General features: G+C 31.0%; 1 protein-coding gene across 13 annotated transcripts in view; it reads left to right on the forward strand.

Annotated features, from left to right (window-relative positions):
- Pka-C1 (Protein kinase, cAMP-dependent, catalytic subunit 1) overlaps nucleotides 1–26,794 on the forward strand; it is a 581,879-nt gene that overhangs the window by 501,536 nt on the left and 53,549 nt on the right. For 9 of the 13 annotated variants that reach the window (XM_085808130.1, XM_085808129.1, XM_085808131.1 and 6 more), the window contains one exon: nucleotides 4,621–4,686. The exons of 1 other annotated variant lie outside the window; for it this stretch is intronic. In XM_085808130.1, coding sequence (XP_085664256.1) covers nucleotides 4,621–4,686 — 66 coding nt within the window. Of the gene's footprint in view, nucleotides 1–4,607; nucleotides 4,687–26,794 lie in introns of those variants that run through there. 3 more of the 13 variants (XM_085808127.1, XM_085808135.1, XM_085808133.1) reach the window with 2 other exon arrangements.

Here is a 26,794-nt window from a genome sequence, read left to right on the forward strand (position 1 = left end):
CCAAGCTGTTATATCCGAGCAATTTCAGGTAATTTTTTATGTTTGAATAATATAGCTTGTTTTCGTAAAAGGTATGATTGTCAAAATTTTTCACATGCAGTACTATTATTTTTGAAGGAATTCAGAAAATTTTAGAGCTTCAGTTTTTTTGTTCCACCAGTGGTTGAGTGTTTAAGACTATCGAGTTCTGGTAGTTGTACCTGGTGTGGGTTCAAGCTTAGGTGAACAGGTTAGCTACATGTTTTTTTTTTGGGGGGGGGGGGTTCCCATATGTATAAGATGAATGACCCAGTTTCGGTCATTAAGTCCTCCACGAAGGGATCTCTCCTCTTAGGCAGATAGATAGCCCTCATGGCTTTGGCATATTCAAATAAACTAAAAGTTACATTTTAAATTAATGTTTTATTTATATCTCAAAAAGAAAATAATGCATATTTGTCATTACAGAACAGGCCTCAGTTATGCAGCACTTGGTGAATTTTGCTATCTTAGAAAACAAAACAAACAAACAAAGGGAAAAAAGTCATTTTTAACATAATTGAGGGAAAAAAAAAAAAAAAAAAAAAAAAAAAAACCCTCACTTTTGTTGTAATGCAAGGTTATTTAACAGTATATTTTATTTTAAAATAATGAAAAAAAATAGGAGAAATTGTTTAAAAAGGAATTTATTTCTGTCTTGGCTAACTTCGCCATTTAACTAAGCTAAATTAAAGGAAGTTCAAATTGTTTTTGAAACACACGGGCTGATCACATTCTTTATGATTACTATTTAGATATTTATTTATAGTGAAGTGATTAACTGTTACTGAATAATTCTATCTATAACAACATATAGTTCTCTTAAATTGTGGTAACATTTTAATTTCCAGTGATGTGTTAATTTGTAAAGAAGTGATGCATTTGTAACTGAACATCAGTTTTAGAGTTTAGAATAAAATGCTGCTTTTTTAACCCTTCTGAATAACTTTAGGTTTATGAATTTAATTACTTAAGGCTTATTAAACTATTTTGATTTAAGGAATAATTAAGAAAATATAACATTCTTCTGTAAATTTAAAGAAAATTTGGCATTTTAATTTTTTAATGTGTTTTCTGTTTTAAAATTGATAATTTATGAAAATATTAGTATTATAAGTAAAAATTTTGTTTCTTAACTAGTTATAGCTTTTCTAAATCTCTGCTTGAGAGCAAATTGTACATTCAGAACTTCAAATCCAATCCAAATTTTTTATTTTGTTATGGAATAATCAGTTCCTGGTGTTAGCCTGTTTTTTTTTTTTTTTTTTTTTTTTTTTAATCAGTTACGTAAAGTATTAAATATGCAAATATTTGTAAAATACTATTTTTATCAAAGCTATGAATCCTCGTATTTTACTGTTTTTATTAAATTATTTATGTTGTTGTTCAGCCTGTATGTAACTTGCAGGCTAATTTTCTGCACCCCATTGTGAATTTTTTTAACATTAATTTACTGTCATTATTGATCATTGTTTTCCTGATTGTATGTGAATTTTCATGCTTTCATCTGGTAGTATGCACAAAGTGCACATACATACATACAGCGCACATGCGCATGTCTTGTAGGTGAACTCATAGTTTCATGACTTTGATTCTTTGCAAAAGCATTCAGTCTTCTCAGTAACTTGTATTTTAAGGACATAATATTTGATGGGAAACAAAGACAACAATTCATAATGGCATCTTGAATATCTTATTCATGTAGTCTTACATTTTGTCTCAGTATTATGTTGTGTACAAAACTATTTATAAAAGTTAATTTTGAAGTAATAATTTTGAAGTGTATTAATGCTTGCAAGCATTAATACACATCTGAAACATAGGCACGGAATAAGTCTGTTTCTGTTTTATATTATGATTAAAGAGAAAGAGAGAGAAATTTATCCTTTGTAATTAATTTGAGAATTATTAGGTAGGAGTCATTGCCTGATTTTTCTCACCCTCCACTCCCAGCAAAATTGACAGTCTTTCAATTTTTCTTAACACATCACCAGAATAAAAGATAAAAATTATAAAAAAAGGCCTTGTTAAATCTTGCATCCTTAGTATTTAAAATTTAAAAGATCTTCTGACTTCAGTAGAATTTTTAAAGATAAAATAGGGCCTTGAAATCACAGGGAGAAAAATAGTGCTTCTAAAAGAAATTTGATTAGATTTTCCTGGATATCAGCAAAGTAGAAAAATGTAAAATTAGCTATTTGTTTTGACCATATGTATTTGAACACTAAGTGAAGCATATTTTGTCCGGATAATTTTTTTATTTTTTTATTTCCCTAACTACTCACTGTCCTGATAGTGTTTGTTGTCTGTTTGTTGACTGCAAATGAATTTGCATGCATATTGAGTGGATCAAAGGTTTAAAAATTGGACAATGTTTGAATCAGTCTTGCATAGATTCTAGCTTTTAATTTTATAGTATATCTCATTTTTAAAGTTTATTCTTATTTTTGAGTTATGTGAAGGTAGGGGGAGGGGTTGAAGATACCATCCTTCTTTTCTTTAAAGCATTTATTTTTTATTAATTAGAGTATATACGCTGAAAATAATGTTTCTGGTGACTTACAAAGTAGTAATGAAATTTTATAACGTTAAAATGATTCATTATTCCTTTTGGGTAGTGTTTATTTATTTATTTGTCAAAAATAAAATGTTGAACTGATCTTGTGTCTTAGTAAAACTTGAATGCTGGCATCTTCCTGTTAATGAAGCATGTGTGCTATCAGAGTAATGTGGTGTAACTTTCACACAGCAGTGTTGGCATTACCTATGCATGATCAGTTTTAAAATGGTTTGTACTACAGAAGTAAATTATATAGTATATAAAAATACTTTATACAGTATTTTTCTGCTTAAAAATTTTAAAATATGTCCTACCTGTTCTTCTATTTTTGTGCATGTTGGTAAAATCTGTATATTTTTGTGTGTTTATCTAAGATGCAATTTAAAAACTTATATTTCTCTAAAGGTGGTCCAAATGATAAGCATCCAAAATGTTGAAATTATATTTTGGAAACATTTTGTGTGGTTGTCTGATTTATATCATCATACAGGGAAAATGTCTGTCCTTCCTCCGTAATTGTCCTGGTAAATTTCATCATAGAGAGAATTCATAGAACAGAAATATATAACTCATTTCTGTTCAAGCATCTTTAATCAACTGTAAGCAAACCATTTGTTATGCAGACTTTTTTTAAGGAGGATTATAATTTTCGGTAGACTGTTTTTAATATTCCTTTAATGTAAAGATTCTTTGCAAGTTAAATCAAGTGGACAGGGCTATATCAAGCCAGCAAGGCACATTTTTAGGGGCACTTGATGTTGTTCACTTCCCTATGCTTTGCAAGAAAAAAGGTGATTATCAAAACATATAGGTTATTCTTTAAGGTCTGTCCAAAACCTGGGACATAGATTCTGACCAAGTAGACTTTAGCAACAATCAAGCTATAATTGAAGAAGTTATCCATGAGACTTCTTATAGAAAATTTTCTGTGGCTCTTAGTTTTTAGCCCCAGAAATAGAGTTATGTTAAGTTGAAGGTTGTCTTTCAAGTTAGGCATGCCTGTAAGCACTGGCTGCTATGTACACATAAGCAGTACAGAAGGAAATACTATGAGCAGCTCTGATATTGCAAAGCCAGAAGTACATGGCAAATGCTTTCCAATGTGGAGTTTCATTATAGTGGATGCTTTCATCTGGGCACTTGTGTATGTTAAAAAATGTTAAGTCTTTTTTTTTTTTTTTTTTTAATGTAGTTACATTTAATTAGCTTTCAAGTTTGTACTTCTTTAATGCATGATTGATTTTTTTCAGTATGCATGTAAAATTTTTTCTTTATGTAAACATGAAATAATGTGTTCATACTGTACTTATCATATGTTCCGTACATATATTTAAAACATAAATGGAACGTAAAGTCAGCAGTCTCAATACCTAAACTTAAAAGAGATTTTAGTTCAGTAGATTAGAGAAATAATTTGTAGCAAATCATGATTAATGCAAACTGAAGGCTTCCTTATGGAATAATAACTATATTAATAATTTTCTATATTTATTTATTTATACCAAACCATAATTTTTTTTATCATTTTACATTTCAGTCAAAGAAGTTGCAAAGTTTTGAATGTGAAAATTTTTACTTTACCTATGCAACTTGTAGTCCAGTGATCAATTATCTTCTGAGACATGGTTGTGTGTTACTTGTCTTGCCTCCTAATGTGGAATGCTAAACCTGCATGTTTATATCATCAGTATCTTATTTTTTAAGCTGCATAAATATATATAAATATAGCCTGTTATGTTTTACTTTCTCTTTGCATTGAAAGTTATGAAATATGTTAAGTGATACATGAGTGTTGCTTCTCTTTTACTGGCCTTTTTTTAAGATTATTTATGTATATTTTAGTCTTTTTCATTTTTAATAAAATAAAATTATTATAATTTTATTACAATGCTTTGTTGTCACCAGATATATTTTAATTTTATTTAATTTTTTCAGTAGGTAAATAAGTCCTTTCTTATTAATAAATTTCCATGATGTCCTTGAGTGGTGGTATGTGTTCATGCATAATTTTTACTTTCCTCAATAACAGATTTCATTTCTAGCAGGGAACAACAATACTCAGTTTGACATGGTGCAAGACAAGAAAGAGTTATCCACAGAAATACAGTGTAAGTCATGCACAAAAAAATTGGCACCTTTTTCCCACTGTAATTTAAAAACTGTTTTGCAGACCACCACTTTTGCAGTTGAATTATTTCAAAACCATTTTTATGTGAGTTGGTTTAATAATCATAAATTGATACTCATGATATTTTAAATTGAAACATGATATTCATATTAAAACTAGCTCTGTGACAAAGGAGAAAAGAATCAAATTTCATGCTTTTCATGTTTTAATTTGTGCTATAGAAGATTTGCTGCAAATTGGATTTCTGTGTTAATTTTTTTAAATAGTTGACGCTCCTTATAAAGACCCCTCTCTGCAGAAAAGAGTGCTTATAAGGAAAATGGATTAATTTGTTATCAGAAGGAGTCTTCTTGAATTGGTGACTATAATGGAATGACCACTATGAGAGGTTGTGATAGTGAGCGCCAACTAAATTTATGTGCAGGGTGATTGTAACTAAAATTGGCTTGGATTTGTAATCTGTAAGTGGATTGATACCAAATTTTATATGTGTGTTGTTCAAAGGATGTAGAAAAAGATACTGGGGAGGGGGGAAGCTTAACATATTCTACAAAATAACTTGCCCCAGGATGCCCACTCTGAGTATACTTTTGCTTATCTCCTCAATTTATAATGCCAGCTATGAATATACTTGCAACAAATGTGTTAATTATACATATTGGTCACCTGGGGTAAGAATAGTAAATATGTATTAGTAAAAGAGAAATAAAAAAAATAAGATATATTTATTCATAAAATAATATAAAATTTGCATTTTTCAGGAAAGCTGCTGTAACCTTACTAATCTGTAGGAATAAATTTTAAAAATGCATATAAAAGAATTATGTAATTGAAAAACATTCATGTATAATATTTTCTGAAGCATTCTTTGTTTTGTAAGACAGAGTTTCCTTGGGAAAGTATGTTGCCTTTGTACTGTGTTTTCCTGTAGTGCACCCATGGCAACATTTTCTTGTTCTGGCTTTTTTCATCAGTGGTATGGATTCCAATCTGTACTTTTTATTAAGAAATTTTAAAAAAAAGGTTGGATATTTATCTTTATTTGACTGACCCATAAATCTTCCTGATAATTTCAGCATTTTGTTTTCGACATTCCATCTCTGTTGCATTTCATTGTAATATATCATAAGGCCATGTGCATAATGTTTGTATGTTTTCCCTGCTTAAAAAAGCTAGATTACTGAGTGTGGCGTCTCAAGTCAGAATGTGTGTATGCCCTGCAGTATTCATTGTGCTAAAACAAGGTGCTTAATGGCAGAATGTAAAAAAGAAACCTTTTAAATGAAGCAAACCACAAAAGTATTTTAAATATTTATTATAGCATTTACAAGCATTACTAATGAAATTAGAGGGGAAAAAAGTGTCTCTCTAAGTGCTGACAGCAAAAGGAAGCACTATCTGATTTGCTTAAGTGTATGAACTGTAGTTTACATAATTCATGTAATCAGATACTAGAAGCATTAACTCTTTAGTAGTGGAAAGTTTACAAATGGTAGTGTGAGCAGATGTCACGAAGATGGCCTGAACATCCTTTCGTGCATAGTGTACCTTCCTCTATTTATGCTAATGCATGTCTTATTGATTTGGGAAGTTGCTGAACAAGTTCTCAGCCATTCTATTATTATATCTGCTTAATTGGCAGTCTACCCTAAATGATCCAACATTGCATTATATTCACTTTTTTCTTTTGTTCAGTGCAAGAGTTTCCAATTAATTACCTGGCTGATTTGTTTTATCACTTACAGTCTGAAAGTGTTCTTTTTTCTGCTGTATAGTAGTAAAATGCTTGGGTCATGTAAAATTTTAACTCAGGAAGAAATAATTGCTGTATTATTTGATAAGGCAGATAAATCTGATTATATTGAATCTGATGAAGATGATAGAAATGAAAAGTAAGAGTTGATTCGTAATCAGAATAATTGTAAACATATTTATCCTTTTGAAAAATCTGTTTGTAAAGCAAAGAAAAATTGGATTTTTCAGAAGGCAATCTCAAACTAAGTTGAATGAATACCATCAACAATGAAAGTATGAAGTTTAAAACTTCCTTTTCATTATTGATCTTTGTCATGATTTGCTATTGAGATGATTTGCTTCAGATTAATTTAAATTGCTTTTTTTTGGATGAATTCTATGAATTAATCAGAGATCACAAATAGGCTGAATTCTGTGGGGGAAAAAGTGATGCTGAAGATATGCATTCTGTCAATGAGATACGAGTTTTCAATAACAGTTCTATTAGTATTATGAACATTATGCATTTACCAGTAAATAATTATTGGTCTCGGAATCCGATATTTAGCAATGAAATTATAAAGAAATTGATGATTAGAAATAGATTTTTGAAAATAAAACATTATTTTCATAGCTGAGGTAGAGAAAAAGAAGTAAAGGATAACTTTCCAAATTTGACTCTTTTAAAAAAGGTTATAGCTTTTTGCTTTTTATGCCTTTATCAGATCCAGTGATGCAAAATGTTTTACAAGAAATGCATTTCTCACAGAAACCCCAAAACTGAAGGGACAAAAGTTGCTTTCAGCTATCTTTTTCACTGTTTAGCTATAATATTTCATGATCCATCTGAGGAATATTGACAGCCCTGTTTCACATATCTAACTGCAGTATTTCATAATTCTCTGTGTGTGGGCAGGGGGGGTACTGGCAGCTCTGTTACATGTAGGAGAGGAACAAAAAAAAAAATGTTCTATTTCTGGCCAGTCTTTCTGGAAAAAAATGCGATTGTCAAAAAAGTTTCTTATTGAATTTTGAATCGATATGTCAGTTGATATAACAAAGTTAAAGACGTTATATGTCGGCCTTCAGCTTTTCTGTCTGGTCCCCTATGAAATGAGTGCAGTTGCCATCTCATGTAAATTTAACAATTTAACCATTTAATAATTCTAAGTGAAAAATACCTTAATTGCTGTTACTTGGAACAACTTTGATGGTACTCTAAATATCTGCTTGTGTCATTTGTTCATAAGAGCAGGCAGGCTCTAGGTGAAAATCATTGTGTTCACTAATGTGAACTTGTATATAAGTTGTAGGTTATGAATAATGTGCTTGATAGCTTATGGCAACTGATCTTATGTGATGCTTTGCACCTAAATGAGATTTGCTGCCTCCAGGATTCTCATTCACTTGGAAAACCTGGAAAATGATGAGGGAAAGCTTGAAAAAATGTAAATATTTTTCAAAAAATCTATGAGATTTAAAATAATATAAATCAGTCCCATTAAGTAATATTAAGTTCATATTTTAAAATTGGTAACAATGAAGAAATTTTATCCCTTTTAATATTCAAAACAAATGAAGAATTAAAGTATTTTTTCCTTGTAGAAAGTATTTTATCCACCTTGCATCTGATAAATCTTATTAATCAGGTCTGTCAGAATAACAGGTAAAATAAATTGATTTTTAAGTGGTTATTTTTAAATTAAATTTTTGTAATATTCTCGGATATTTCAAGTAACTTTGTAGTAAATAAAGGCATTCAGTTACTCATGCTTAATTTGATTAGCTCCATCTTTTTTTTTTAATGAGAAATCATTTAGTTTTGTCATGGAAAATAAGGAAAGATCAAAGAAATTTCAGTAGAAACCCTGCCTTCAAATTCTGTAATAGTTGCAACAGCTATTTTTGCAGCCCCTGACCTCAGTTACAGGAAACGAGTACTTCAGCAAATGTGACCAGGCAAATAGGAAACAAATGAATAATAATGCAATTACCAGTAAAATGTGTGTGAAAAATTTATTATATAAGCATCCAATTGTTAATATAAAATGATGGCTGCTAGGCATTACTGTTTTAGCAATACAAACATCTACGTGATATTATATCTGCCAGTCATCCATAACTGGTTGCTTCAGAGCCATTAGCAATAATTTCTACAGAGATTAACTTGATGAGAAAATATGAATATAAATTCACACCAGAATATGGCTGTAGGCAAATGTAGTGACATTTCCTTGAGAACAAAATTTTCATAAGCCAATATTTGAGAGTTCTGAGTTTTCTCATTGCTCAGATAAAAATGTACTCTCTTGCTTCAAAAAATATTCTACAGATTTGACACATATGTATCTGTTTACTGTATTATTATAAACATGAGTCCAGGTTTTTGTTGCCATTGCATAGCTGTTGATTGTTGTTGACCTTAAGTAGAATTGCAGCACTTTTCATATTGTACAATAAAATGTCTAAATGTTAAACACTGGTGTAACTGGCACAAGATGCTGTTAACTGCTTGAAACTAGCAGTTACAAAATCTTCAACAGCTTGTGCACAGATTGATATGAGCCCTGTAAGCTTGAATTCCTAATTTTTTAGTCATCATGAAGCACATAATATTTTTCCAGGCATTTTATGGAGACATGTTATGTTTGCAGGTGGTTCTTTAAGAGAGATTTTATTCGTAATGCTTGTAAAGTTCTGTAATAAACGTTTAACATTTTTTCTATGTATATATAAGGTAAAAAATATGTAAATCAGCTTTATAATTTAATTTAGCAATTCCCTCTTAATTCCTCATTTTTTATTTGGGTATTTCCTCTCTATTTAAAAAATCATAATAGCTTATCTGGACTGCGTCATTTCTAGATCAGTCTATGTCACAAGGTTTGCGTAGCACTGATGACGTAGCTAATTTGGAACCTGAAGTCAAAATTTCGAGAATTGAAACTTTTTTCTTAACAAGCAACCTGAACCCAAACCTTCTCTTGGTGAGCCTCCATATTTGATTTAATTGTGCACTTTTGCTTCTACCTTTGTTGCTACTTGGATCCTGTTTCGCTCTGCTCCTTTTTTTTTTTTTTTTTTTTTTTTTTTTTTTATCGCAACAGTGTGAAAAATATCAGTGTCCTTGAGTAGGCACAATTGCCAAGTAAATGTGGTCAGAAATGTCAATTGAATTATCTGCTTCGACTGCCAAGTTTGCTGTTCATTACGGATTCAACATTTTAGTAATTTAGGCAATCGGAATTCTTCCTCTTCACTATGGATCTATGTTCTTCATCGCTACATCTTTTTCATTATATATATATATATATAATTTATTTACTAAATAAATATTGATTATATTATCTTCTAATAGTAATTTTAGTGGAAGTATCTAAAAAGAGTGAACCCAGAGGTAGTAAGTTTTAATTCCAAAAATTGCTTTAACATACAACATTATATATATATATATATATTTAATAGGTTCTTTTCTTTGTATTTTTCTGTAAAGCACTCTGTAGCAGACATTTTTTAATTAATTTTTTCCCCTGTTGAATCTTTTACTTCATTCTGTGAGTAGTCTGTATAAATCTGGTGTCAGTTCTCTTACTATTTACTGCTAAGCAAAGTAACCTTTAATTACTGCGATATTGTACATACAATTAACTTTCTGTAAGATGACCACCTGCAGTTCCAGATGATTTTGGTCTTCTGTAGATTCGGTCATCATAGAGAAGATGACTGTTTGTCATCATCATAGATGACATCATAGAGAAGATGACTGACTGATAATTGATTGGCATAATAGATTTTCTTAAAAGTGTCTGAAATTTGTTTAAAAGTTCTGAAGTAGAAGTGCAGTATATTATTTTGTTAAGCTTTTTATGTTGATAAAATTACAAATAAATTACTAAGTTATGTAGTAAATAATATAGCCCCCTAAAAATAATTTTGTACTTAATTTTCCATTATTAGCAAATATGTTTTAAAATGCAGAAAATGGATCTTAAAAGGGGAAAACAATATCAAAACTTTGTGTAGGTTATAAATTTTGTTTAGAAAGTACAAAAACATTACCATATTTATACAAAAAACTCTCTCTAAAGCAATCTGATTTTCATAATGTTATCTACAGTCCTATTCTTTATTAGATTATGATGAATTGTTGTAATTTTATTACACACTTTTGCGCTTTATGTCAGAAACAGCCTTGATTTCATCTCCTTACTTTGGCGAAGTAGAAGCATTGGCATGCATTTCAAAAATATCTTTCTATGTATGAGTTTCTGTTTCAGTATCATATCAGTGTCAGTATCTAACTTTTGCCCTAGCTCTCTAAGACTTCATTTTCAGGGTGGGTTAAAATTTATTATTTCTTACTTTCCTGTAACTCATAATTGATAACACTTTTCTTAAAACGGTTTAATGTTCCTTGACAAATGTGACTACTTTCACTATTGTATATGCTTGACTAGTCCACTCTATTTAATTGGCAGTTACTGACATAGTAGTCCATATTATGATGCATTTTGAATTATTTGATAATTTTGAGGTACAGATGTGCAGTTTATTAGTTGCATTAGGATACAGTAATAAAACTCTGCTAATGAAATTTTCAAATGGCATAAACACTACTTGCATTTTGATTTATTTAATGTTACCAACTGATCAGACAGGAAATGACTATAAAGCATTATTAGGCATGCGAATCATTTAGAATGTTGGGTTAGTTCTATAAGTATGTGAATCTGCTTGCCTGAATGAAAGATTTTATTGATGTTTTTTCTTTATTTATTTGTCCATTTTAATCCATCTCCGTACTGTAGCTCTTTTTATAATGTGTGTAGTGTGTGTGTTTTCAAATTAGTCAATGGGGAAAAAAGAACTAGTTCATGGTTTTCTATCATTACATTTTTTGAGTTTTTTCCCCCTTTTAAATATTTAGGTAGGTTAATTTTTTAAGCATTCAAATTAGCTGTACTAATTATATGTATGTTGATGAAGTAAAAGAGAGAACATGGCTGTGATTATAATACAGCAGTATTTTCTCTTTCATTTACTGGAAAAAAACCTTTTGGTTCAGCACTTGAAAGCATTTGATGTGTTTTTAAGTATTTAGTTGATACAGTTATGTAGAAAGAAGTGTTAGAAACAGATTAAAATGGGGAAATTTTAGTCTTAAGCCACTGTTAAAAATTGTAGTGGAAAAGCATATTAAAAAAATTAGTTATTGTGTGGCTAAGTATCATCAGGAATTAAGAAATTGCAGTAAATAAGAAATAAGGGGGCATTGGAACTACACCGCATTTCTTAGAACTGTTTCTGGGCTTGCTTTTGATTTAGTCTCTTCTCCAGCTGCCTACTTTTTGAGCATTTAAGTTTGTCAGACTTAAATCTGATATCTGGGAACTAATCTTAAATGTGTCATTAAATTTTAACACATCACACAATAAACTGACCTATTAATTAAGTATTAGCACTCTTACACAGTAGAAGTCCAAAAATCCGCAGAGCTTGGGACCAGAGGTTGTGCGGATTTCAGGACAGAAAAGATAAATCATAATATTCAGACTAAATGTGCAAAATAGATAAGGCGTATTAGATACATTTAATTAAATTATTATATACATTATTGCAATAACTCATTATATGCATTAAATTATTATTATGTATATAAATTGATTATATTATATTATTCATTGCATTATATGTACACAGCATCGAGGTTTGCCAATTTCGCCTCATGCAAAGATTTCTGGTGTTAGAATCACTGTTGCTGTAAAATTTCAACAGCTTTTCTTTATTTTTCCGTATATCATACACAATCGTGTCGCAATTCCGTACGATTCTGCTATAAACCGAGGAGTAGCACCTGCCTCCATCTTTTGCAGAATTTGCACTTTTTGCATTCCCGTCAATGCAGCATGTATATGTTTTTCAACGTTGCAAGCAGTAAAATCACGAGTGCGTTTCTTATCTGTAATTGTATTAAAAAGGGCTGAAATCTAAAATATTCTTAATTTATCCACAAAATATCTGGATTAAAAAAAAAGGCAGCACTAAATAATCTCGTGAAATAACAAAGCTCAGAAAATACAACAACATGAATCGTGAACTTTAAAGAAGAGTGAATCGTGTGCTTTTTTACCTCGATGCAGATTAGAGGGGAAAAAACATTTATCATGATGTCAATAATTTGGTATTTCCATTGTGACTCATTATTATTCGGTAATTATGACGTCATTATTCGGTAAGTATTTTTTCTTCGATATTTCGTACTCAATGTTGCGGTTTCCGGAACCTATAAAACTGAATGTTTATATTTTGAGAGGCAATGCGGATTTTAGGTATTTGACTGTTCTTAATTAATATGTCAGTTTCAATTATCTGCATATCAGTTGTACTTTCACAGCTGATGGAAGATGTTTTCATCCAGAGGCAGAGAGAATTATTGTTTCCCTAATATTTTATGAATGGGAACAATATATTACTTTTCTGGTTTTGTGAACTGTTGTGTTTTTTTATCTGTACATGTTGTCATATGTACTTTATTTCTTTAAGCCTACTGCTGAGCATGCCATTGCTATTTTGGAGAAGTTAAACACAAAAATTTTTGAATTGGGACAATAATTTATATATGAACACATATGCATCACATGGCAGATGAAAGGAGATAGATATTTATTCTTTTCTCTGGAAAAAATTATAATTGGTTAAGATACTGTAACATATTAATTTAATTTTCTGTTTTTAACATACACGGTGCTTTCTGTATGTGTCAAATTTTAATTTAAATCTTAACTGTGATGTGAAATTAGTACTTTGGTCTAACGAGTGTGGGAAATATTTATAAACTTTTTGTTATTTTAATTTCTATTTTGTTGATTAATTCCTGATAATAAATTTCATATTATTTATCAGGTGTGGCAGACTTTTCAGTAGGGCCATATATTAGACTTCGAGAAAATTGAAGAGCTGCGATTTCAAACCATGAGCCACAACTAGATATTTATGTCATTTCAAAAATTATAAAACAGTTTTTAAATAGCAAGAACTATTTTGATAATGATATAGCATCCTATAATAAATGTGGTTTAATATAAATATGTGTAAATTTAAAAATTGCTGTTTTTTGTGTTGCATTAAGGAAAACATGTTGTTACGACATATAAGTTTTAAAATTTTGTAATTTTTTAAACTTTTTCCCCTAAAAGTAAACCAAGCATTTTTTTCAGGTTAAAAAAAATTATTTTTGCAATTCTGTCAACTAATTTTAAAAGGAGTAAAAGATGTAGCTGTCTTTTCGATAATATAAAAAAAGCTTTTCATTTGAGTGAAGAATAATGCAATTATTTGAAAACAAAATCGAGGATTTTGCTGTTAATTTTAAAACAAGTGAGATGAAAGAGAGTGCTGTGCAAAGAAACTGCATTTCAGTTTGTAAAAACGGCTTAAAATAAACTGCAATTTATCTGTTTTTTTCCATAGGGAATAATAATTTAATGTTGCTATGCATCTTAAACCAGTACCAATGTATGGCAATAAAAGCTGAACTGAAACCCTTTAATTAATTCATTAATTATAAATTGGGTCACACTTTGTTTCTTCTACTGGAAGCTTCAACTAAACATTTATTTGTAGTACCATTCAGTACAATTTAATATCATTAATGCAGCATGTTTAAAGGTACTTGTCTTTTTCTGTTGTTCTGATAACCCTTCTATATTCTGAAAATAGAATAACCAAAATAATTTTATAAAATTATTGCACAATTAATTTTTAAAAATGTTTTAAGTGTGTTATTAAAATTGATACAAAATTATTAATGAAAGTGTAGTTAAAAAATGTGTAAATGCAATTTTTATTTCATGTTGGAATTGTATTTCAAAAACAAAACTTCATTTTTGTGCAAGTGCATTTAAAGGCCAAAGAGCTACATAGGCTATGCCTGTTGTATATAAAGTAATCATAATGAAAGCTTTTATTTAGAAATCCAAGTAAAGGAAAACAACTGGATGTACAGCTGTCAGTCTTAAGGCTAGACTTGAAATTATTATAAGTAGGCCATTAAATTTTAGTTTTTGTTTACAACTTTAAATGTGAAGTCTTATCTTTATAAGGAAATGATGTTTTGGGAAAGGGATGATTTGCTCTAAGCACTAGTGTTGAAATATTATTTTTTACATGTGCTGGTGTATTAATAAAAGAAATATGCATTGCAGACTAATTCCAATAGTAAATCCAAGAAAAGCATGCTAGTAACCATCTAAGAACGTTTGTTGTAAACTTCATTGTTCATACTCTTCTAAAAAAGTTAAACAATAAGAAATTTCCATACATCTTTCTGTCTACTCCATAAAAATGGTTTGTTAATTTATTGAAAACGTGCAGCCCCGTATTTTAATAGTCACTGAATCAAGATTTATTCAATTAAGGCTAAATAAAACCTTAAGTTGAATTTATTTTTAAAGAGAAACATTGCATTTAAGGGAGACATCTACAGGTTGTCTCCCTTAAATTTAGAAGATTTAGATGTTAATGATAATATAAATGCTGACCAAAACAGCAAATTCATGATGGACTAGATGCCACACATTTACATTTTATTTTTTGACAAACACACATTTTAGTTCTTGGCAAAGCTGTTTCTTAATAAAGACTTAATTAAATAGGCCGTAATATCACAGACAGTCATCAGATCAGGACTGCAAAGTAAAAGCATCAAAACCTTTATTTTTGGACTAAAATACATATGAAAAAAAATTACAATAAATCTGAGGGGGATCTTTATCACACTGTTCGACTCTTGCTTGATTTCATCCTAGTTTTGGAACTGCTTTCGACGAGAAGAAGGAGTGAAAAAAATCTCTTGTTTGATGTGCTTGCCCCTTTTATGCTCATAGCACAATGGAATATACATGGGCTGAGCTCATGACATTACACTAGATGTGCTGATTTATCCCTGAGTTCCCAGGGGAGTCATTAGCTGGAGGGAACGTTCTTGGCCATATTCCTTCCAGTTTCTATTCTTGACCATGTCCTCCTGTCTCCCTCACCATGTGGAAAATCTAATCCAAATGGCCCACATGTGTGTAGAACAAAATAAAATTTACTATCCTTACAGCAATTCTGTATCAAGAAATGGTTTTAGGGAAGTGGGGTTATTCAGAACAGTTCACCTGAGTCAAGCGGTACACTTCTCTTGATCACGCATATACAACAATGCAATGTCCTAAAGTCTTCTTGCTTGACAATCTTAAGGCTAGAATTTAAATACAAACATTTCTAGATCTAGCTAAGTAATAATTTTAACTAGCTCTGATCTAGGAATGAAGACTTTTCAAAATTTGTTTCATCTCAGTCGAGTAATATTTACAAATTTCTAAATTCAGCCTGTTGTATAGAGTACTTTTGAAATTTTAAACAATACACATTTTATAATAGGTACTTAATTCACAATATTAAAACTGTTTTTAAGAATTCAACTCCGTACTAACACATTATTTATAACATTAAGCATTTTTCACAATTTGAGTACAATAGCATTTCTTAAAATTCAGTAATGACAATTTATTCTGTAGACTTTTTAGTAATGATTCTGTTGGTCATTTTCTGTTAATTTTATATGGCTAAATGCATTTTGATTTTGAGTTTCTGGTCTAGGTTCCATCTTGTAGTCAAATGGTGGGATACATAGAGCCTCGATAGTAACCTCTAATTCACACCTGAATCAGAATTTAGCTGTGCAAGAAGTTGTTGATTCAGTTTTATTCCCAAAGGTAAAACCCATCAAGGTAAAACATCAATTTTTAGAAAATGTATTATGGCTGCACGCTCTTGTTCAGTCTTACTGTATTCTTTCTCCGTGGGACTGAATTTCTTACTAGGAAGGAGCATGGGTACTTTTCATAATTAATTATTTGTGATAGTATGATCCCTAAAACCATGTCTGATATATCATTATTGCACTATAAATTCTTTCTCAAAATCGAGCATGCAGCACTGGTTGATTCATTAACGTCTCTTTTAAATCTGTGAATGCAGTTCACACTTTGCATCCCCAAAAAACTCTCCCTTCTTAGTACTTCTCTGTTCTTTGGTAGGGGCAGTTATCTCTGAGTAATTTCTCACATAGTTTAGTAGGTGGCAAGGCCAAGGTCTTTGTTGTGGGTGCATGCATTTGTTCTTTGTTGTGAGTCTTGGAAAGTTCTTGATGCAGCTTACTTTAGCATTGGATGGGGATCTAATTCACCTCCTAACTTTTATGTCCAAGTTATTGTATGCTATCTTGCATGAACTTGCAGTTATAGTTGAGCCCAATGAAATTTATAAGGCCTCAGCAAAGTGCTTCAAGTGTTTCTCCCAGTTTGATGAAAAAATCATGACATTATTAAGATATGGGACAGCATAACCTTTTATATCCTTTTAATAATTCGGCCATCAATTTACTAAAGAAATAAGGTGAGTCTTTCAACCTGAAAGGCATTCGAAGTAGTCAGTAGCTGTTAAAGAATGTCGCAAATGCAGCTATTCTTTGAGCCCTTTCACTCAACGAGATTTGCCAGTATCCTTTCGCTAGATGTATCACCATTATATATTTGGCAGAGGCTACTTGCTTCACCCAGTTCTCAATATTTGGCAAAGAAAAAGATTCGGTCTGAATCGCAAAGTTATATTTTCAATAATCTATACAGGCTCGCACATCTCTCCTAGGCGTGTCTGCTAAAATCTCAGGGGAGCATAATCTGATTATCTTATCTCGATCACTTTTAAGCCTGAGCATATTCTCTATTTATTTTTTAGGATTGTGTTTTGTTTTTGACATGTCCTATACAGTGTACTGTGATTGGTTTTGTCAACTTTAACCTGAAATCATGTTCTACTAGGAAGTTAAATCCATTGGTAAAGGAGAACACACCTGTGTGATGGCTTAAAAGCACCATTAGCTGCATTATCTCTGTGTTCAATAGCATATTTTCCAAAGCACTATTCTCAACATCAAAGACTTCTGGCTTGTTTACCAGTGACAGAACATCCCAATTGGGATCCTCTTTTTGTTCTTTATAATCCTCCCATATTGGAAGATCAGTAGACTCGTGTCTTTTATGGTAGCTTTTCAACGTGTTAATATAATAAACTTGATATCACTGTCATCTCTCATGTACACTCACGACATAATTAAGTCTCGGATAACTTGGATTCTGTGCCACCCATCATTTCAGTGTACTGAAAGTTTATCGAGTTGTCTGGAAACTAAGATTGGTGCCCTATCAATCTTCTTTAAAGTTATGCTTGACTGCATTACATTTATACCAGACCTTGTGTTTCTTTTGCACTTCTGTCATTTTCTCTATGTATAAATCTTGTGAGATGCTCAAGCGGTTGTTGATATCAAGCACATACATGGTTACAGTATTCTATTCCTCTGATGGCTCGAGTCCAGTGCTGATAGATTTTACTCCATCACTAACTGTGTGTGTGGGGGGAACCCAATTAGAATTGCAATAGAATAAGGCTCTTGAATCTGAGCCTAGTACCTGTAATGGTTTTTTTTTTTTTTTTTTTTTTTTTTTTATAGTCTATGAAACCTTTGTATGGAATTTGACAAGGGATGCAACACTGAGCTGGGACTTACTTTTATAGTCACCAAATAAAGATAACTTGAGAAAAAACAGTGTCTATACTAATGAAAGTTTTATTAAATTAAATATTTACACTTTCCAAAGATTTTAACATATCTTAAAACCCGTCCACCAAATTAGCATTCTGATAAAAAAAAAATGATTTTTGGGGGGGGGGAATGTCACCATAGCAGCAATTTTGAAATAATTACGATGTTTTTGTTTAGTTTCTTATCTTCGTAATTTTTTTAATAGCTGTAAATTGAAATTATTGTTTTTAATATTACTGCTGGGTGAAACTATTAATATTTAAATTTTAGAATTATTATGTTTATACGTTTACACTTTAATGCTAAAATGGTGAAAAAACTCAGAAATTGGATGACTGGTGAATGACTTCCCTAAATCGCACTGAACTTCTTTTGGAAAATCAGTACAGCTAAATATTTGTAACAGCATGTGCATTACTTTTACTGATCGTGTATCGGAGGGGGGTTATGCCTTTTGTGTGTTTTAAGGCAAAGCAGAATGACATTATTATGTATCTGTTTCCCTTTTCACTGATGGGTAAGGGACCACATGCTTCTATAATTAATTTTTTAGAATACTTCTTTGATAAGTAGTACAAGTTTTAACAGGGCTGTTTACATCTTCCATAGCTTTTCCTGCCCTCTGATATCCATCGCAAGATCTTATAAATTTGTTCAATTCTTTGTTAAAGTTTGACTAATAATAATGAAGACCTAACCTATCCCTGGTTTTTGTTATACCTCCTTGCATCATAACACAATTTTAGAATTTTCTTTTTATAAATTAATTACCAGTTTAATTTGTTTGATTAGCACGATTGTATTAACAAAATTGATACTGTGCTGTATTCATTACATTAGCCACAATCGTATTAAAGCTAAAATGTGCATTTCGCTAATTGCAGCAAAGCACTTAGACAGGACAACCAAATAAATATCTTTATGAGCCAAATATCTTTATAAATAAGTTGTTGTAGTTAATTCCTTTTCAGAGGGAGGCAATTGCTTGCATAAATGAAAGCTGTAATTTTTAAAAAATTTAATTAAACAAAATAACAAGCCTTCTCTTCCTATTTAATTTTTCGTACTTATTACATGAATTGAGTTTGTAACTAAAAATTGTTAAATACTGGTAAAAAGTTGCTACAGTACAAAGTCTAAAATCCAGACTTGTCGGGAGTTTGGCGATTCCGGGTTATCGGTTTTTTCCGGATATTAGATCATCAATTTAAATCTGGTAAGATGGCATGCAGAAATTATACAATTAAAAATATGAAATCGTAATTTATGAAATAAAGAACAATTATGATGATTATGGGTATCAAAATTTACAAAAAAAAAGCTTAATATTTATTTGTTTACTTTATTAAACATTTCTTTCAATGTAAGTTGTTTAAGTTGCTTCCACAAAAAAATTCAAAAAGTTCCTTTTTCTTATGTCATATACAGTTGGCTTTCCAATGCCATACTCCTCGCATAATTTTGAGAAGGATATGCCTTTATACATTTTTTGCAGCAATTTCACTTTTTGTTTAATGGACATCGAAACATGGTTTCGCATTGTAAATCCTTTGGCAGCTCCAGAATCGGAAATTCTTTTCAACATAATCAAAAGTTCAAGCTTAGTTTTTATAAAATTCCCGTAATAATAGCAGTCTGCAAAAAATAATAGCTGGATCAAACTAAAAGATTAGGGAGCAGCACAGTACGCTACATTAATTGAAATGCCTTAGAATCAGTAAAGATAATTTTAGCCTAGCTTAATAGCGTCCGTGATACATTATTGGCTGTGTATCACAAGATTGGCGACAAAAGAAGTTGTTTTGCTAAATTTTTTCTTGCTCCTATTGCGTACTAAATTAAGCCTGAATTGTATTAGTTTAGTCATTTACTATACCTATGTGTATTTCTTGCACATGCTTAAAACTAATCTCAGTTCTGAATAAATAAACTCCCACATATACTTAACGCTTTATTTAGGACCGGCTCTATGCATCCCAATGCTTTCCCTAAATCATATTAAACTTCTCATCCCTTAATTTTGCCGCTCGGTGCTTTCCCAAATTCCAAAAATTTCGTCTTCTCTAAATTCTGCGTTCTGGTGCTGACATATTCTCCCACCGCTTCTGGGCTTATGGTGAATAACGTATCAGTTATTCTTAATTAAAATAGCACTAAATGTAATCTTTTGGCCTATGAGTTTCATTAACAAAATCTACTTTTAGCATATGAAAAGAAATTTTTGTTGAAATTTTCCTCGTAAACATTTCTTAGAGCATTTAAAAGTCTATAATCATCGCCAAGCATAATGTTAGCATAAAAGGTTGCCATACTCTTGTTATTCAATTACTAATATAAACAAAAGTTTAGACATCACTGTTATTACTGAAGCTGTCATGTATTGATAAATGTGCGGTGATGAAAGCAAAATATAATAAATAATGATTCGCCAGGTCAGCGTCAGGGATATAAAATAGGTGAATGTTTCAGTAAGCGCAGCGAAAAGCGGTAAACGGAGCGTTTGAGATGTATGCCAAGCAGATACTCAGCTACGGAGCCAAATTATTAATCGCACAAATTTATGCTTACATGATCGTTTTTCCATAACGAAGTATTTTATTTAGTGCCGAAGTGAAATTAAGAATCGGAATTTTTAAGTGAAAATCTCCACGTTTTATTATGGAAGGAAAAATCAAATGCGCATGCGTAAAGCATACCAAAAAAAGAAATGTTTGGGGCTTCGAAGTCCGGATTTTAAATCATTCCAAATAATGGACGTCCAGATTTTAGACTTTGTACTACCGGTATAATTTTTTTTGATTAGCACGATTGTAGTAACAAAATTGATACTGTGCTGTATTCATTATATTAGCCACAATCGTAGTAAAGCTAAAATGTGCATTTCATTAATTGCAGCAAATTACTTAGGCAGGACAACCGAATATCTTTATGAACCAAATACAGTACAAAGTCTGTAATCCGGATGTCCATTATCCGGAATGATCTGTAATCCGGACTTCAAAGCTACACACTTTACGCATGCGCACGTTGAAAGAAATGTTTAATAAAATATACAAATAAATATTAAGCTTTTTTTTTTTTGTAAAATTTGATACCCTTTAGATCATAATTGCTCTTTATTTCATAAATTACGGTTTCATATTTTTAACTGTATAATTTCTGCATGCCACATCTTACCAGATTTAAATTGATGATCTACAATCCAGAATCGCCGAAGTTCCGATGAGTCCGGATTATGGACTTTGTACTGTATCTTTTTAAATAAGTTGTCGTAGTTAATTCCTTTTCAGAGAGAGACATTTGCTTGCATAAATAAAACCTGTAATTTTTTTTTAATTATATGAATTGGAAGTTGATCTGTCAGCACTATCCTTATCTTCAGGGCAGATGTTTTTATTTTATTTGGCTTATAATTCCTTACTAAATGTAGTATTTCATCTCGATGTACTCCGTCTTTGATATGATTTAAATCAAATTCCTCGTCATTATAATTTGCTTCCGATAGTGAAGAAAGTGACACGGAGGCTATTGAAAATGAAACAATTTCGATTGACAAATTAGTCGGTATTCTCGACACAGCAATTATAGGACTTGAACAGCGGAACTTTGTAACTGAACAAGAAATTATGTCTGTTTATAGAATTAAAGAGAAAGTATTATCACATAAAACGAAGCAACTTAAACAACTTACATTGAAAGAAATGTTTAATAAAGTAAACAAATAAATATTAAGCGTTTTTTTTTTTTGTAAATTTTGATACCCTTTAGATCATAATTGTTCTTTATTTCATAAATTACGGTTTCATAGTTTTAATTTTATAATTTCTGCATGCCATCTTACCAGATTTAAACTGATGATCTATAATCCGGAATCGCTGAAGACTCGACGAGTCCGGATTAACGACTTTTGACTGTATTTGTTTTCACTTTCTGTGTTAGATATTTTGTTCAGCAAAAATTTTGCAAATCAGCATATTGTTTAACATTCACAAATATTCACCAGTCAGTAATAATGTTTTTTAGACGTCAGTGCTGAACTATTAATGAGTTGTGCTAAATTTAGACAAATGTAATGAATTCTTGCTCAAGAGATTTAAACTACTGTTATTAAGTAGAATATTAATTTTATTTCATCTCTGTGTTTATCCATTGAAAAATTAATGTACTTATCTTTTTTTTAATGTATTTAATTGTGTTGCATAATAATATATGTATATTTATGAGGGGAAAATGTTGGATATGGGTCACAATTAACACTAGCGAAAGCTCCTCTACAGCAATTCTTAAAAATAGCGTCAGGAATGAGATGTTAAATTTTGGTGCACCACATATATTTTATGAAGTCATGTATATTTTATGATCTGCCAGAGATGCACTACATGCCTTCTAGCAACAGGATTAGTTTTCAAATTGGAGGGTTAATTAAATGGATTTAGATATGATGCAAATGGCTGTGGTAAACTGTTTTCTTCCATGAGGAAACAAATTGTAATACTTTTCTTCTATTCAAAAAATTCAAAAAGTTAATTATGTGTGGGAATAATATTTGATGCAAAACAAGTGTGTGCTGTAGCTACTGTTTATATTAACTCTGACTATTAAAATGCATAATTTATCACCCTCCTGATGCTCTTACAAAAAGAAAGATTGATTTTACAAAATGCAAACATAAGTTTTTTCATTTCTCTTTTGCTTTCATTGACTTCATTATGCTACATGATTTAAATTTTTAAATTAATGTAAAACTTTTTAAAAGTGTATGAAGTTAAAAGTTGTTATTTGAATATTGCAAAGCACATGATGAGGGCTCTCTTCTTAAGGGAGGATGCTTTTACTTAAATATTTCTAAAATAAAGTAGCTCTAATTCATATTACACATGAGGAAAACAAAACAAACAAACAAAAATATCATCAAATATGTGAAACCCCATTCTGTTTGCCTGGGTTTCAACGCTGCTCGAACTACCAGTATTCAGGTGCCTTAACCATTTGGCCATTAGTGGGGTTTGTGAATTTAAAATTCAATATAAAAGGTGAATAAACGTATATGCAATCTTGTTTTTTGTCCGTTGTCAGGGTGATTTGCACTTGGTAGTTACTGTAAATATCAAAAGCACCCATTAAAACAAAGCAATCGGATGCTGTAACAAGAAATGTAAAAGACATTATTGATTTAGCAATATATATTCATAATATATATGCAGGTGATCTAATTTATTCTATGTACTTTCATCTTTAATAATTTGCTACCTTTGTATCTTTTAATGGGTCTTTCACCTTCCTTGTGCTAAACAGCAGTTGATAATATGTTTATTTAATGCACAGTTTATTTTGCATATTAGCATCAAACTATCTTTCTAAAATTACTGTAGATTATAGAAATAGAAATTAAAATCTAAAAAGTATAGTTTTCGATACAGATTTTTCTGCTGTGTCTCATCAAAAATGAAATATTAATTTAACTACAGGTTTCCTGGAGTGATGTAGGGAAAGCATCCATAGGAGTGGGAAAATGAAAATAGTGCTTTCTATTGAGGTTTATTACTTTTAAATGGAAGTTTCAAAAGTATAATAAGTTTTTGCTTTTTTAGATATTAAAGAATTTGCTCACAATATTATCTGTTGTGAAGAAAGATATTGAAATATTTCAATCTGGTTTATAATAGTAATTGTTCCAAATTAATTGAATAATTCAATTATAGTTTCCAACTAGCTAAATAATTCTAAAGACCACCTACATAAATGTTATGAATTTTTTAGATGATTAGTATCTCTTCATTACTGTTCAGGGAGATTAGGACAGTTTATCCATAGGATTTGCAAATGAGCTATAGCACAATTACAGTAAAATTGTCTTTTTACTGTAAACTAAAGCATGTGTGTGTCATTATGCAAAACATATATCTAGCTGTTTCTGAAGATGTGTTTGTACTTACATATACTGAATTCAGAAACAATATGCGCTCACCAGCTGCCAAGTGCTAAAGTCAGTGAATCTTGCTTTGATTCTTGAAAAATGGGCTGGCTACGTGGGTGTTTCTGTGGTTTTCCATTATGAGCCAATTCCCTTAAAATGTTCCATAATCAAATAAACCAACCAAACCCAAAACAGTTTTCTGTTTGTTAATGAAATAAGACTGTAAAAAAGCCATCAAATTATTTTAATGAGAGAATTTTTATTATAGCTTATTTTTTTTTTTTTTTTTTTTTTTTTGTCTTTGTTTTTTGTTTGACAGTTGTTAATGTGGCTTTCCCCCCCCCCCGATTTAAAAGAATTCAATGCAGTTATGTCTTCCAGCAGCTAATAGCTTTCTGTATTTATGTCTGACATGAAACTTTAATGAACAGTCATCAAAACATAAATACACAGTAACAAATCATCCAGACAACCATATTAACACAAAACATATCTGTGCAAGTGCTATTCTCAGAGCATGCAAGTGTGCAGTGCGGCATAGATACATAAGTTTTGAACATGCCCTGCCTGCATTCTTTTATTAGCGCACTAAATATCAATGAGAAATGAAATACAATGCTAATTACTTAATAGGATTGGATTGGATTGGATTATTCAATTATGGCAAAGCACACAAAAGCTATCTGCCTAAAGGGAGAGATGCCTTCATGGAGGACTTTCTAAGGGAAACTGGCTCGTATACACGTTACACATGGGAAAAACCATGAAAACGCCCATGCAGCCAGCCCATTTACAGGATTCGAACCTCGGACCGAACTACTAGTGTTCAGCGTCTTTTCCGCTCGGCTGCTGGTAGGTGCTAATTACTTAATAAGTATAGTTACAGATACAAATAATCGTAATCCAATTAGTATTACAATTATGAAAATAAAGTGTGCTTAATGATATTAGTTATATATAAAACAATATTAATGGAGAAATATCAAGTTATTTCAAGTGGGTGAATTAACTGGATTTGATCATTTACATTGTCCCTTGTGAGTTTGAATAAAGCACATTTTATTCAAACTCACAAGCACGGACGTATATATTTGTTATGACCAGTAAAAACCTCTGCAACAATACCAAGTACTGATAGAAATTTTGATTTAGTAATTCCATCAAGCAAAACTATATATCCTCTTTTAAGATCCTTTCCTGGAGATGAATTTACAAAATTATATGCATTTCTCAATTGCATCAAATTATCCTTCCATTTCGCCCAGACTTGTTGTAAAAGACTTGTTGTAAAGTTGGATACAATTTGTGAAAAGTCAGATTTTCTTTCTCAGAAAGTTGATTGCCAATAATTTCAACAAAATGTGTAGGACAGTAATTTTTTTTTTTTTTTTTTTTTTTTTTTTTTTTTTTTTTTTTTTACCAGGAAGCAAGAAATGTGGGGTTGGATGCATCTAACTTATTGTTTACATAAGTAAGGGGTCTATGATTTAAAAAAAAATACCGATTCAATTTCAGCAAGAAAGGTTGTTATTTCCTCAAAGCTAAGAGCAGCTTTTCCAAGGACCTTTCCTTAACCCATTAGCCACTGGTGTTGCATTGACGCAACAGTCAAAATAAATGCGTGTATAAATATAACTACCTAAGACATTTTATACCAGCAGATGATTTTGTGTAGAGAATATTATGAAGATTATTTCTGTAAAAAAATATTTGCCTTCAACAATCATTTTGTTTATAATAATTAATCTCGTACTTTAAACAAAATTTTCGACCGGGGATTTTTGCTGAAAGTATTTAACGAAAGAATCGCCGTCTTTATGAGTAATCTATTTTTAGTCAAGGTCACCGTTTATCAGAACATTACATCAGTAAGATGTTTATATTTGTGTTGGGAAGGCTGGGAAAACAGGTGTTGCGCTGACGCAACGTCAGCAGGAAACGGGTAGTCAATCTCCTTTTTCACTCATTTTGCTTCACGCCTAGAATTTATTGCATCTGAAGCCTATATGAGAAGATTTATTGGAATATTATTTCTTACAGGATATCATTCTTTACCTCGAGAAAAAATTTATTCGTCTTTTGATAAGGACATTTCTGTTCCTATTGTACAAGAATCGATATCACGTTTGCAGTACAGGAATATGAAGCAGAATTTGCATTTGACAATATTCAAATTGAAAATACTGATAAATTATATGAGGTGAGACCGTATCTAAACTTACTAAATATCACCACTTTTTACTACTGGAAATATAAGGTCTCTTTTAGATTTCAGACGCGAGAATGCATTATTCCTTTTGCAAACTCCTATTGAGAGGGAAACTCCTATCAGCCAGAAATAGATCAGCAACAGGGAGACTTAGTAAATTCAGCATTCAAAAAACCATTGCATGTAGATGGTAGACATTTTATCGTAAAGTCCGTTTATAACAAAAGATTTTGTTGTAAAGAATACCATAGCCAGACTGTTTATAGATGCAAAGTATGTAATGTAGCTTTACATCATGATTGTAATCAAGCTTTTCATGCTTGAATCTTTCATTTGAAATAATCTGTATTTGTAAAAGAAATACAATGTGTATTTTAATATTAAATTACAGTAAGACCCCGCTTAACGCTGTTTCGGTTTAGCGCTCTTTTATTTCAACCCGGGGATTCTCCGAAATTGTGCGCAGCGCTAGGTTTCCAAATAACGTATCCGAAACAGTGTAGTTGTGTTTCTTGCTTTGTGGACGCATTTTTATCATTTGAAACATTTGTTGACATTATTGTAAGTTTAAATTT

This window comes from Stegodyphus dumicola, chromosome X1, assembly GCF_044657685.1.
Source record: "Stegodyphus dumicola isolate Sdum_Otavi_A_Nest chromosome X1, ASM4465768v1".
NCBI lineage: Eukaryota > Metazoa > Arthropoda > Arachnida > Araneae > Eresidae > Stegodyphus > Stegodyphus dumicola.